We start from the raw sequence: 15,732 nt of genomic DNA, 5'->3' as shown, positions 1-15,732 counted from the left end.
ATTTTCTTTGAATTTGGCTTCCTTTCAATGGCTAGAACAAAGAGGTACTGTAAAAAGATCAGAACATAAAGTCCTTTACATAAACAAACATAAAAAAAGAAATACGTTTCTCCTTAAATACACATACATGTCCAAAGATCCCATTACGTGACCTCTGTTTTGAGTGACCTATACGCAAGCTATGCTCCCTCTAGAGGAACCTTCGCATGTGCGTGTTGACTTTGGCCGTAGCGGACCGGATTTAAAGCAGCGTGAGAGTTACAGAGGTCCAGATCTCACATGAAGTTGCGTGGTGCTTTTGGCAGGGGGTGCCGGGACCCTCGTAAGGCAAGACAAACAGTCAGACGCTCTGCCTCGGATCTCACCAGAGCGGTGTCAGCTCGGGGTGCTGTAAAAAAAGAATTGGTCTCGTACTGATTAGCACAACAAAAGTCTGTGTTTGCACATGTGTTCTTTTACAACCCCCCTGTGACCGCGTGCCAGATGTACACATGGCTTTTTATAAACTAGCTGAGACGGATGGCAGAGGTTTATGGCACTTACCTGTGGGAGATCAGATCGCATTTCCACACAAAGCATTAACCAGGTGTATATTGATGGAGGCAAGAGAGTCTTGACAATGTGAAAGAAGAATGAGAAGATATTGCTGTCATGTTTCTGACCCTAAGGGTGAAAGAATTAATGGGTGGGTGAAAATCGTTTCAACTCTCTCACACTATAAACGTGTGATGGGATCTGTAAGACAGGACACACAGGATATACTATAAGACTCTTGAACCTCATATTTTTTATGTGCATTCTTAAGTGAGGTGTGTGTCTGTGTGTGTGCAGATGGCCTGGTGGACTGCATGGATCCAGACTGTTGCCTGCAAAGCTCGTGTCAGACTCAACCCTTCTGCCGTGGCTCTCCTGACCCCATCGACATCATCAGCCAGAACCAACCCACAAGCCCACAGCAAGCCGCCCAGTCGTTCTATCAGCAAATCAGCTTCCTCATTGGTCCGGAGAGCACGCATGTCATTAACGGAGACAACCCGTTTAACAGAAGGTATGACTGTATCAGGGCTCTTGCATTGATCATTTAAAATGTTTTATACCAGCCCAACTTAAATCTTGAGTGTTGTGAGTTCAGTGAGTATTTGAAGTAAAGTAATGCAGCTGGATGATACGTTTTCACTTAAGTTAAAATCGATAGAAAATTAATCAAAAACTGACTTTCTTCTCAGGGTTATTAGTTATTGGTTTCCTCCTAATTATTTGTCAAAACAACAATGATTGTCCTATTTTATAGATATTGTTCATTTGGAGCAATCCACTCCCTTAATTAATAGAGCAAAGCCAACTATTTTGCACTGGAATCGAACTCATCACAGCTTGATTTCCGTTCTTAAAACTTAAGTGATCTAGAGGATGGTATTGGATAGGAGAGTAAGAAAAAATGAAGGCAAAAGGGAGTGCAAGTTCTCTTGTTTCTTTTTATATCCTCCATTTTGATAGACTCAATAATTACTTTTATTTCAACAGACACTTTCTTCCTGTAAATCATTTATCTCTGAAAGTGTGTATATAGTTCTTTATTTTATTTATTATTTTTGTTATGAGTTATGTCCTCCACGCTGAATTAAGTCTGACAAGTAAATTGTCAGTGTTAATGCTGGTAACTTTTTCATTGTAGGAAAAGCACAATAATGTATTTATAAATGGATAAAATGGATAAAAAATTATAGACAAATCAGTAGCCTAATAGTTCTCACAATGAGCCATTATCATTACCTTAAAGGGATAGTTCACTTTGAAATTAATTTTTTATATGTTTTAGCTTACCTCAAGGGCATCTCAAGATGTAGGTGTCTTTGTTTCCACAGTATTTTCAATTTTGATATTTTTCGCTCAAACCGTTCTTGTCTATCAGTCATATAATGCAGGTGTAGGGGGTTCACCTCAAAGAGCATAAAAGTCCAAATGAAACATGATTTAATGACTCGTAAATGTAAGTACACATTGATGACCTAAGACACGAAACGAGCGGTTTGTGTGAGAAAACGAACAGTATTTATATCGTTTTTACCTCGTGTATCCACAGCCATGTCCAACTGATCTGCCGGCGAGGGCGCTTCTATCTGCACAAGTGCGCCGCCGAGCGCCGGAAAGCCCGAAAGTGATCTCTCGCGTGTGTACATCACTCATTGTTTACACAGAGATTTAGGAAGTTTTACCTTTCACTGTGAAGATCTAAATATCGAAATCGTCTTCCATTGCGAAATATGTTTAGACCTTCACAGTGAAAGGTAAAACTTCCGAAATCTCTGTGTAAACAATGAGTGACGTACACACGCAAGCGATCACTTCAGGCGCATGCGCAGACCGCATCGCCCGTGCCGTCAGATCAGTTGGACATGGCTGTGATCGCAAGAGGTAAAAACGATATAAATACTGTTCGTTTTCTCACACAAACTGCTCGTTTCGTGTCTTAGGTCATCAACGTGTACTTACATTTACGAGTCATTAAATCATGTTTAATTTTGACTTCTCTGTGCATGCTTTTTGGTGGACCCCCTATGCCTGCATTATATGACTGATAGACAACAACGGTTTGGACGAAAACTATCAAAATTAGTGGTGCACGATATATCGGCCGCCGATATAATATCGGCCGATTTGGTCAATTTTTTACACATCGGTATCGTTCCGATGTCAAAATAGGGCCGATGTGAACAGGCCGATGATCATCCCTGTGTATTTGACGTGCGTGTAGGTGTGAGTGTGGGGGCGGGGATGTTTGTTTTTGCACGCGTATTAAAAGCGCAAGTGCGTTTAAACATCAAGCCACGAAGACTGGAACTGGTGAGCTGTTTTCTGCCAGCCTTCCTAATGCGTATTTTTGTCCCGCCAAAGCCATATTTGACCGGTAAGTGATGTAGATGAGTGACTGCTGCGCTTGTTTAACTGAGGGAACAGGAGAGAGTGAAAGCACCGGTCGCGCGCCGTCTTCAAAATGTCTTGCGCTTGTTTAACTGAGGGAACAAGAGAGAGTGAAAGCACCGGTCACGCGCGCCGTCTTCAAAATGTCTTGCTCTCTCTCTCTCTCCCTCCCTCCCGCATGTTTATGAATTGAGTTGACTGAATATCTTTGAGAATACACGACGGTAAAAGGTCGGAAGACCGAAGTTTTTTTCTTCTGAACTACTGGTTGTGAATTGTGAAACCACACTTTCAATAAACCAAAAAAATCTATCTGTTGATGAAATGTTTTCTGTGTCGACTGTCGAGACCATAGACTGTAAAAATAGGTCGAGACAAATCTCGTGCGATGTTCTAAACTGCCTGGATAATCACAACGTGTGCCGTGGTTCCGTTAATGACACGTCCGATTCGCGAACTAATGACTCCTTTGAACCGATTCACTTTAATGAATGGTTAAAACAACTGATCTGTCCAACACTGAGCTCAAGAGACATAAATCGGAAACACTTTACAATAAGGTTCCATTTATTAAAGTGTACATTAAATGGAACCTTATTGTAAAGTGTAAGGTTAATAGATTAATAGAATGTTAACAATTTTTGTTAACATTCTATTAATATTAGTTTCTATGCAGATTTACTCCATGACAAAACTACCCAGTCATTCAAGAATAATTCATTCTTTCCAAATAGAGCAATTCAAGTAATCTGGTGAAATTGTTTTTATATCACAATATATATCGCAGAAAAATAAAATATCACAATGTCATTTTTTACCAATATCGTGCAGCCCTAATCCTCGCTATGTGTTTTCTATACAGGGATATCGACATCGGTAAATATCGGTATCGGCCATAACAGCAATGTTAATATCGGTTATCGATATCGGCCACAAATTTTCACATCGGTGCATCACTAATCAAAATTGAAAATACTGTGGAAACAAAGACACCTACATCTTGGATGCCTTTGAAGTAAGCTAAAACGTATCAAAAATTGCAAATATCAATATCATATAGCTGTCATGGAGTTGATTGAACCCTATCAGATATATAGCAGGGAACTGAACTTTTTATGTTAAATATCATATCGTTAATAAAAAACACACACACTATTTATCACACTTGTGATAAGGCCAGCGCAGCACAAGTAAATATCTAAATTTCTGAACCAACTTATTTGTAGCTGAAAAGGATTCTTAATGTCTAACAATTAAAAGATACTGAAGAGCAGCACTTGTTCATGGTGGCTTATGATGTAAAATGTATGAATCCAGTTTCTGCTTTGTGAGCGACCATGTGCGTGAACCACCATTATTAAAAAAGAAGAAGAAGAAGAAAAAAAAAGACATTACTCCCTACAATTGCTTCTAACAGCCCTCTTAAAGACTTCATACAGTTTCCATGGAAACAGATGTGCTGACAAAACCTCATGAGAACCGTGTGACCCGGGTTACAGAGAGAAAGATTTTCAGAAGTTGCATTAAAGTGTAATTTACAAATGATGCGCCTCAATTTGCATTGTGTATGTGAGAGCACCATAACAGTTATTGGAAAGAGATGTTAGATCTGATAATAGCCTGCTTGAATAAGCACTGCTATTAATTAAGTTGTCACATCCAGAGAGTGGGTTTGTCCAAGGCATGTTTGCTTGAATGGATATAATAATTTATTAGTTGTCATGGTCAGCTGCTCTGTTTTACCTTATTCATTACTGTTGCTATTTCAAATCTCCCTTTTTTAAAACGTAATTTCCTTTATGTGACATCACACAAATGCTCGCAGTCACGTTTCAATTTGACTGATACGTGATAATAATGCAATCGCAATCGTTTTGTTTATCTCGTTCCCTGCCTCCTATGCACAACTCAATGCACATGTTCTGTTAAGATGGAAATCACATTAAAGTTAGCTTGATTACTCTCAAAAATTGCTTGGCAACTGCGATTTGGTCATGACAGATAACATGATTAGCTACAACAAAGAGTTTAATAGGCCCAGTCCCGGTGCCCCATATGTGAGGACATTAAACCTTTAAGTACCTCTGTGGCAAGATAAAGACTGATCTGATAAGGGGAGGTGTAGACTAATGTGATTTAAAAATAAATGCACAAACCCACGCGGGGCACATCTGCACTGAATATCGGTCATTTTGGCTGGAGAGTTTGTTTGGCAGTCATTGAATGTAACACAAACCATGTGTTCCAGACTCCCTCATCCTCCTAGCTCATGATAAAATTGAATAATCGCCCGTTAAATAATATAGATGCTTAAGTAAACATTACAGTCTCTGGTTTTTGTATTCATTGTGAAGTTTAGTTCAATTTGTATGTTTTTTTTTTGTTTGTTTTTTATCTTAGGCTGCTTTTTGTTTAAAAAGGACAAATGGTGATAAAAAGACACAGCACAAATATATACATTGGCTGACTGAGAAAATGCCATTATTGCGAATAATGATATGTATAGTATCTGTCAAAAGTTTGGAAACATTTCCATTTTTTATGTTTTTGAAAGAAGTCTCTTATGCTAACCAAGAGGGATGCTTTTATTGAATCAAAAATACAGTAATATCAGTGATATTGTGAAATATAACAATTAAAAATAATTGTTTTTTTTATTTTAATACTTTTTAAAAAAAAGTATCTATTCTTTTAATGGTAAAAGCAGAATTTTCAGCATCATTACTCATGAAATCATCCTAATATGCTTATTTGCTGCTCAAGAAACATTTCTTATGATTATCAATGTTGAAAACAGATTTTCTGCTTAACAAAAGAGAAATATCAATACATTTATTCATCAAGTTTGCATTAAATTGATCAAGTGACGGTGAAGACGTGCATAATCTTACAAACGATTTTTATTTAAGAAATGCTTTAATTAATGCAAAACAATGATTCTCGTTGAAATATTTATGGAAAAAAATATCACCATTTGCTCAAAAATGTTAAGCATCACAACTCCATTTAATAATCTGAAAATGAAATGTTTCTTTAGCACTAAATCAGTATATTATAATGATTTCTGAAGGATCATGTGACACTAAAGATACTGAAAATTCAGCTTTTTCAGTACAATTTTAAAATATATTAAAATAGAAGTAGTAGTAATATTTTGCAATATTTATGTTTTTACTGTATTTTTGATTTAAATAAATGCAGGCTTGGTGAGCATGAGAAACTTTAAAAACATTTTATTTTATTTATTTTATGTTTCCAAACTTTTGACAGATACTGTATTTTTCCTCATTCTGCCTTCTGGGTCAACAAGGTTTCAAAAGAAAATCCTGCAAAGAAAAAGTTGTTTGTGTGTTTCTTCGGGGTAACTACCTATTGATTCAAAGCATAAACATTGTAAAACACCCTATACGTCGCAGCAGCCTCACTCCAGATCTATCTCCTATGTCGCATCCAGCCGTCCGTTCACTTGAACGCCTGGCTCAGCAAACCCCTGCCTGAGTACATGAAAATGTCTTGTTTTTATTTTGCTACACATGCTTCCCAGCACTAAGGGGCCTTTTAAGCAGATTAAGCTTATGCATGGTGCATGTTGGCGAAATAGAAGGTGTTTTAAGCAGTGAGGTTTGGATGGAAAACAACTGGAGCATTGAGAGGATCAGCAGCCAGGAGATCGTAGATGTCCACCTGGATTCAGCCATAATCCTTGTGATGGACAAGGGCAGAAAGGGAAAGCTATTAGCTGCATATGGTCTTTTAAAAAAATTATCATGGTGATCACTGATCATTATGGTGTTACTCTGAAGTTTTTGGGGTTTTTTTTGGAAGGATTTTTATGTTTTAAAAAAATATATATACAATTTTTAATTAGTGAGTTTACATCTTTGCATTTCATTTAAAATGCATTTTATACTATTCATATTTTGTAGTTATTTGTCATTTTCTCTGTATTTAAATTTTTTGTGTGCATTTTAGTTGCACACTTATATATTTTTTTTTTAATCTGACTTCATTAAGTTTTATTAAATGGATTGATTGATTTTTTTTTTTTTTTTTTTTTACACACACTTACATTTTTATTTCACTTAAAGGGATAGCTCACCCCAAAATGAAAGTCTTGTCATCATGGTGCCATGCAGAGCTACAGTAATAGTTGTGTGTTGTGGTGTTCAGGGTAAAAGAGAGAGAAATACAGCACTGAGAGGGTGAATTACAGCATGCTTTTAGGACACTTAGGCTGTGACGCTATTGTTGCATTATTATCTCACACAAAGCAAATGGGATTCCTGAGTTACGGTCACATCATGAGGAATGGCAGCTTATTTATGGAATGTTTACCTGTGCCTGTGACCCTGGGGTCATTTCCACACTTCCCTTATCACAGCTTCAAGCAAGGGGTGATGCCACACTTTGATTCACTGCTGCTCTGCTGATTAGGCCCCCAGAAAATCAGTAATGACCTGGAAAATCATCCAATAAGTAGAACGAGGTGTCCTCGGCTCGGCACTGCGGTGAAATGACTCTCTCCCTTCCTGCCATTGATTAACAGCTAAAGCAAATGTCTCCCACTCATCCTGCCCAAAACAACCCAGCCTCTGATTAACTGCATGGTTGCTTTGCTATTTTCTTAGGAATGTCAATTGATTTAAAAGAATAATAATAATAATAATTGTAATTAGATATGCCAATAATAAATGAATTGCATCATAATAAGGTGATTCAGATCATTTGATTAATATATATATTTAATAATTTCTCTCTGTACAAGTGTGTTAAGTAAAAATATTTAAAAATGTATCTTGTGACCCCATTGCTCAGTTTAATTCAGTTGCACCTGTTGCTTTAAACAGACTGGCCTATTTTTGTGTGTGTGATTTGAAAGTCAAGTGTTTATCAAAAAACAAATTGATAATGCAGAATTCATAAGTATTTAAGTTATTTATTCCCCGGGTTGGAAAGTTACAGTTCTTTAAAAAAAAAAAAAAAAAAAACCTTGGACACATTGATCCTTTGAGGGAAAAGCTGCCTTGGGAATTAAGCACAGAAGAATCCCACTGCAGCCTTTAGGGGACTGAATTATGGTGTCTACAGAGACAGGGGCGCAAGAGTCACATAAATAAGCATAGAGTGTGTGTGTGAGAGAGAGAGACAGACTTTGTGCGCTTTCTAGTTATTTACAGTGGATTGGACATTTTAACATCGTAGTGAAAGCTTAGTGAATCCATGGTCAGTCATGCTTTAAATCATATTAATAGTGTGTGTGTGTGTGTGTGTGTGTTTTTTACCAACTGTGTGTGTTTGTTTTGCAGCTTGGTGTCCATTATCAGAGGGCAGGTGCTCACTGCAGATGGTACACCCCTGATTGGAGTCAACGTGTCCTTTGTGCACTACCCAGATCATGGATTCACCATCACACGGCAGGATGGCATGTAGGTTGAAAACACAATCAGACATTTATCATATAGTATACACGTCTATACTGTTTCTGTTCTTGGTCACAATACTGTCAGTATAGTCACCAAAACCATCTGTTTAGTACTTGTGCATAAATATACATAAATGTGTGAAACCCTTTTGACTGAATACAATTTTTATTGAATACCCGTATGGCTCCACAACTGTGTATGTGTGTGTGTATGCGCATGTGTGTGTGTTTTATAGCGTGCTGTCCTATCTACCAAGATCATCTCATGAAAATGTCAGGCATTGCTTCTGGAAGCAGTGCTTTAGCAAACAGCCTGTTTAAAATGCATTGGATTTACAAGGGTGGAATCAATCAGCCAATGGGCTGCACTCTCCCGTACTGTTAAACCAATCCCGGTGTTATTAAGGAGCTGCAGCGCCGCAATCATGAAGGCCTCAGGACTGTAACCAGAAAATTCTTTATGCAGACATCTTTGTTCAAGGAGAAGGAACTGTTAGGACCCACCATCATGTTCTGTCATGTGGTAGCGCTGAATGGTTAAAAGGCAGCAATCAAGCATGAGAGAAAATGAAATTTGAATTGAATTCAGTGCAATTAAAGATCGAATCACAGAAAAGGGCATTTAGGTGCAGTTGAAGGACTCTATGGGGTCAAGTTGTTACAGAAAGAGTTGTCGTTCCTATAACCGGTGTGACTTACTTTATTCTGTGCACAAAAGGTGTTATTAACATCAGCCCTGATGCAACACATCTAAGGGTGCCATATTTGATTTGAGGGCTACAGTGGACCATTTTTAGCGCAAAGTTGAATTTGAATCTATTTAGTACACAAAGCTTCATTTTTTTTTTTTTTGGTACTTCACTGTTACTTTGCTTTGGAACCACTGTTGTTTATGTACCATTATAGTATTAATTCATATTTTGAATTAGCTTTTATTTATATAGATTTTTTTTTATTTTTGTTTCATTTTAAATTTTGTTATGTGTTTTTGTCATTTTTATTTTATTTTTTTTATATTTCTATTTACTTTTATTTCGGTTTAAGTTTTTTGTTTTTCTACCTAGAAGGTCACATGTTAGATTAGAGTCCAATTCCCACTATTATCTACTGCTTATTAATAGTTAGTAAGTTAGTTGTTAAGTTTAGATATTGGGTAGGATTAAGGAATGTAGAATAGGGCATGGAAAATAAGGCTTATAAATGTGATTTATAAGTACTAATAAACAGCCAATATCCTAGCAACTAGTTAATAGTGAGAATTGGACTCCAAAACGAAAGTATAACCACTTCTTTTATTTAGTTGCTAAGGCAACATTTTTAATTTGTTGCACCTCCTATATTTGTTTTCTATTAAGTGAGAAATAGAGGGTATTAGCACACATAACAGCAATGAGGAAAGGGGTTTAACTGTATCAGTGCATCACCGAGACAGACAGAGAGAGGTGTTAGAAAGAGAATACCAGAGAGATGTTTAATAGAAAATGTGATGAGAGAAGAGGTTGCACTGGAGAGAGAAAACCCAGACTGAATGAGAGAGAGAGTACAGGGGGTAGGCTATATAGAGGGAGTGTGTCCGAGATTAGCCCACTCAGCCAGCTGTTGCAGCTCTTGAACACCACAGCGGGGCATGCCGTAAAAAAAAAAAAATGGCAGTGGATAATCATGCCCACACCTCTTCCACATCCACTTACTTCAACAGGGAATCAGAGTACCAGCCACGCAGCTGTTAGGGACCAATCACCAGCAGCCTCTCTCCTTCAGAGCTGCTCAGATGCTCTGCGTGTGTGTGTGTGTGTGTGTATGTGTGTGCATGCTTGGGCAAATCTTAACGCTTCTATGTGCATATTTTCTGCCCTATCTTGCTTTCCCCCCTGCAGCCGTTGCTAAATATTGGAATATAGGACAGTTCGCTCAGTTCCTGACTCATTTCCCTTCTAATAAGGCTCTCATGGCAACAGAGAGAGAGAGAGCGCCGAGGGATAGTTTTGGCTTTTACACAAATGCATGATAAAAAGGCACATTATCATGCATTTTTTACCATGGCAAGGCCCTGTGTCAGGAAGGAAAGGGCCTTTTTAGAAACTGTTGGCTCAGAGGAGACACGCACTGGGATCAAGAAGGTTAAAGGAAGAGACAATTAAACCAGGTTTAGCCGTCAGTTCTCATGTCTAATTCATCTCAGTTACTCACTCTATCACCTCCACTGTACATTACCTGCATATTGTGCATACGTAATGAGGAGAGTATGACATCCCTATTGTTTTTTAAATGTGTATATCACTTTATACATAATGCATAAGCTAAGTATTGATATTTATAAATACACCCCTGTTTTATCCGTGCAGGTTTGACATTCTGGCCAATGGTGGTGCATCACTGACACTGAGCTTCGAGCGGGCGCCATTTCTGACACAGTTCCGTACAGTGTGGATCCCGTGGAATGTCTTCTACGTAATGGACACGCTGGTAATGAAGAAAGAGGAGAACGATATCCCTAGCTGTGACTTGAGTGGCTTCATTCGACCCAGCCCTCTCATCGTGGCCACACCCCTCTCCACCTTCTTCAAATCCTCGCCCGAAAACGGCCCCATCATTCCAGAAACACAGGTAAGGCTTACTTTGACTCCTTAAATCAAGGCGATTGTGAGATTTCAAACTTGCAAGACACAATGTGGATCTCGAAATCTGAAACAATCCTTCCCACCAAAGTGAGAATTTTGGTCAGCTGGAAACTAAATGATAATGTATTTACATATTCAGAGGGTATCATGGCAGTAGCCAGTATGAATATGCGATTGAGTCTAGACGAGCAAGAAGGGGCCTTTTGAGAACAGTGAAAAATGTCACGATTCCTAAATTGTTAGTATCGATACTTCTAAAAATGACTGCGTTCCAGACTTGTTAGAGACGTGGGCCTATTTTATGTTGCTGTGTGCAACGCACACTCCCTATGGACGTCTGTGTTTTTTTCTCCTTTTCTCCTTCAGCGAAATGCGTGCATGTGCAAGCACAAGTGATACTAATCATAAGCGATCAGTAGCGGAGTGGCAATGTGTTTCGAAGTCGCGAGAGCCGGTCTGATAGTTATACAGTGCAAGTACCAGCGGCCTTTTGTTTGTGTGCATTTTATTTTGTGATTTCACCAGAACGAATACACTCTCAGAAAAAAGGTACGAAAGCTGTCACAGGGGCTGTACCTTTTCAAAAGGTACACTTTTGTCCATTTTAGTATGTGCTAATATATACATTTTGTATGTGCTAATATGTAAATTTTTGGAGCTAATATATACATTTCAGGTGCTAATATGTACATTTTAGGTGTTAATATACATTTTATGTGCTAATATATACATTTTATGTGCTAATATGTAAATTTTTGGTGCTAATATGTACATTTCAGGTGGTAATATGTACATTTCAGGTACTAATATGTACATTTTAGGTGTTAATATACATTTTATGTGCTAATATGTAAATTTTTGGTGCTAAAATGTACATTTCAGGTGCTAATATGTACATTTCAGGTACTAATATGAACATTTTAAGTTTTGATATGTACATTTTAGGTGCTAATAGGTGCTAATATGTGCATTTCAAGTACTAATATGTACAGTTTAAGTGTTGATATGTTCATTTTAGGTGCTAATATGTACCATTATGGTACCAATGTGCACCCTTAAGGTACAAAAGTGTACCTTTTGAAAAGGTACAGCCCCAGTGACCGCTTTTGTACCTTTTTTTTCTAAGAGTGTAGAGTCTCCACAACGGTGATAGATTGAAGCACGCGTCCGAGTGGAGACGGTGCATGAGCCACAAAATACACTGTATCCATGACCATCGATAGCAGCGTACAGGAGCGCTCAGCTTGATTTAAAAAATGTAACATTTAAGCGCTAGATCTCGTATTTAATAGCGAACTACAGTAAATGAATGCTCTGCTAGTTAACTGAAGACTTTTTTATTTATTTTTGTATTAGGTGTACAACTTTCATAGATAACGTTCATAGATAACATTAATAATTTGCAAGCTGCTAAAATAAAGCATAAAAAACATGAGCTAAAATGATCTATAGGCTAAATGATTATAATCAGAACATGTTTGTCAGTGATTTATTCATATTTGGTTATTACAGCATTTAAAAAGCACCATACGCAAGGATGTGTATTTGTGAAACGCTTTGTAAGAAATAGCTACTTTTCCTTTTCATTAACTTTTCAGGAAAAGTATCGAAATCGCAATTCTTCACTTGGTATCGGTATCGGAACAACAATTTTGGTATTGTGACAACACTAGTGATGGCACTAAAAAAACCTTGAGGAAACGGTCTGTTCTCTGTCCTCATTTTGCACCCAGCATGCAGTACTCAGAGGAAAAACTGTTTTAAATCTTATTGTGGTGATCGAAATCACTACAGCCCTCGGCGTAACCCCACATATTGAAGAGATATTGGTCAGCATTTTATATCCTCTTGCACACCCTCCTTTTGTTCCTTTTATAGTGCAAATCCGCACACACTTTCCCCAACATAATCTGTGTAAAATGACTCAAGCCTCTTGCTGCCTGTCTGTAAAAATGAAAGCTGGACCCACATCAGACCAAATAAAGCACCGTGTCTTTGGGGAAATGAATATAAACATGCTTAGTTTGTGTCTTGCACAAAACAATTCCTAAGGTCTTAAAGGAATGGTTCCCTCAAAAATGAAAATTCTGCTATTATCCTCACCCCTTTCTTTTTCAAAACCCATGTGATTGCCATTGTTTGTGAAACACAACAGGTATATAAAAAATATCCTAGCCACTCTTTTTAACATTTTTTAATATGAATGAGAATTGAAGGTGTTTAATTTGTAAATGAGTCAGTCTTTTGTTTCCAATGAATCGAATAATGATTCACTCATACAGTTAAGTGCTTGTTGGTGATGTTGCCTGTTCATCAAAGAGCTTTCGTGTGGCTTCAGTAGACTATAACATATAATTAATATGGAATACATATACTACATGATACATTTATTGTGCTTTTGCTCCCCGTTTATTGTAATTGTATGTGACCAGCTCTTTTTTAAAAAGCATAATTTCATCTTCCACAAAAAAAGAAATGAAATTAATTGTTGAGTGAACAGATCCTTTAAAACTAATTTTAGTTCTAAAAAGAAAGGCAAAATAAATGTTATGTAAATGAAATGTAAATGATAGTGAATGCTTTTTCCTGTGCCATGTGAAACGAGTGCTGTTGTTGATTGAGAGGTTCACAAAACTTGGCTCAGTTCTGTCTGTTTCTCTCTGTCTGTATTTTCTCTTCCATCCTAACTTGCGTCCAGATGTGTATTTGATCCCTTCCTCTATAACCCGGCTTTTCCATTCTTACCTTTCTGTGGCATACGTGGGGGGGGGGGGGGTTGGGCATCCCCAGTAATGCGAGCACTCAGGGCCAACACATATGCTGTCTTACGATTTTGCTCCGAGACATAAAGGAGAAAAATTGTTTCCTTATTGTCGGCAGCATGTGTAACAGGCCACACTCCTCTTCCCATGTTTCTCCTCGGTCCCAACAGGGGCGTCTGTCCCCTCTGTGGAACCCCACTCATCAAAGTGGATGGGCCCTGATTTGAATTACAGCCTGCTTTGAGAGCAACTCTAAACAGGGGTAATCAGACCCAACCAAGTTAGCATTTAATATGGGGCTTTTGGACTTCAGCTGTAATGGCCTCCAAGGTCTTTTTTTACCCGGAGCGTCACACATAAATGGCAAACAGACATCCCTCAGCCAGCGCTCGTAACGCTTAGCGGCCGTGACACCGAACGGGAAGGCATATTGCTTCCACTTGGCCGTCGTGCAGAGATGGAAAAATTTGTATTTGGCTGGAGGAGAACGGCACGTTTTCACGTCCAGAGAAAAACTCTAGGCGACAGTGGAAAATCAGATGAGACATTTAGTGAATGAAAGATATATGATTCCCCATCACGTTTTTGTGTTTCTGCTTCAGAAACTACTGTGTCCTATAAGGCACATCACCTCTAAATGCAATGCGAGTGCATTGTTTTGGCTGCTTTTTTGCCTCTCGCGGAAACGCTAGCTTCTTTTCTTACCATGAAAAAAAGCTTGATGATAAAACTCAATCTGGTCTTTATTACTGTGCATGTAATGGGCTGTATCAAATGAACTTTCAAAGCCTTTTTCATCTTCCCTTTCATTTGGCAAATGAGAAAATATTTTGCTTTAATGCAGCCATATGCACTTATGGCCCTTGCCCCCGTGGCTAAGAATAACACGGCTGCACACGTAGAGACACGGCAGCGCATGCGGTGCCATTTATTAAGAGTTTTATAGCAGGCGGAGTAAAGCATGTTATTAGCTCAGCCTCTGTAATCAAAGTTCACAGAGGGGAGGCCAGTACATAGCATGAATGCATTGTGGCTTATAGACGCCCTTAAGTAAACCTACGAACATAGGATATGCACTCACACACATGGCATCAGCTAGTGTTAGGGTGGCAGCGTTGGCCCTTCAAATTGAGAACATAACGCTACCGTCATGTCCGTGTGTGTAAATGTGAAACCTTGAAACCACCAAACTTTGTCTTAACTTGGCTTCCCTTTTATTTCATCCCCTACTTACCATTAGTTTCCTGTTTGCCTGGGCTTTTTTGTTGTCGAAGCCACAGACTGCATATCAAAGGTTCTCCCAAAGCCATCTAGCCCCCTCTACTGATCCCTGTGAAAGTGCAGCGGCATCCAAACCCAAAAAAAAAGGGAGAGAAGAAAAGAAATTCCCTCTGGCTCCCTTTGTCCTCTGTGTTAGAGAAAAGCAAATGTCCCCTCCCAGTAGGACACTTGACAATGCCATGAGCTGGAAGACAGGGGGATTACTGTCTTTCCACAGTGGCTTGACTGGCTTTTCATTAAGCACTTGAGGAGAAAGCTGTGATGCAGAATTTCTCTGTTGATCCAAGCTGCTCCTCATCTCCTGTGCTCCTTTTGTGCATCTCAAAGAGGGAGAGAAATTAGCGCTAATGCTCTGAACTTTGGTGACTCCTCACCAGGGGCACCTTTAAATGCCGCTAACTGCACGCCTGTGTTTCATCCGGTGTAATATGACTGCTTTCTAGAAGTCTGAAATCAATCTGGTTTGAACTCTTCTACTGCAACTTGTGGCCCTCAATCCTCTGTCTGTTGATTATTCCTCGTGGTCGAGCATGAGGAATCGGGTACAGTAATAGCCTCCGACAGTGATGTAAATATAAGCATGTTCCGCCCGTGAAAATCTCCCTCATTAGATCCAAGATGTCAAGTAAATGGCGGTCAGAGCAAACACGGGCACAGATGTGCTTTAATCCTGTGGAGAGAAAAATCGGAGTCCTCATCCTTGGCTCTAATGCCTCTTCCAGAT

The 15,732-nt window shown here is 38.7% G+C and overlaps 1 protein-coding gene across 11 annotated transcripts in view; it reads left to right on the top strand.

The window, feature by feature from the left end:
- tenm3 (teneurin transmembrane protein 3) overlaps positions 1 to 15,732 on the top strand; it is a 343,805-nt gene that overhangs the window by 289,139 nt on the left and 38,934 nt on the right. For all 11 annotated transcript variants that reach the window (XM_089132127.1, XM_089132131.1, XM_089132129.1 and 8 more), the window contains 3 exons: positions 832 to 1,048; positions 8,229 to 8,348; positions 10,690 to 10,951. In XM_089132127.1, coding sequence (XP_088988253.1) covers positions 832 to 1,048; positions 8,229 to 8,348; positions 10,690 to 10,951 — 599 coding nt within the window. The remainder of the gene's footprint in view (positions 1 to 831; positions 1,049 to 8,228; positions 8,349 to 10,689; positions 10,952 to 15,732) is intronic.

Source organism: Pimephales promelas, chromosome 6 (genome assembly GCF_988280905.1).
Source record: "Pimephales promelas chromosome 6, fPimPro1.hap1.1, whole genome shotgun sequence".
NCBI lineage: Eukaryota > Metazoa > Chordata > Actinopteri > Cypriniformes > Leuciscidae > Pimephales > Pimephales promelas.
Note: the sequence above shows the minus strand (reverse complement) of the source record. Positions and strands in the feature narration are given on the sequence as shown.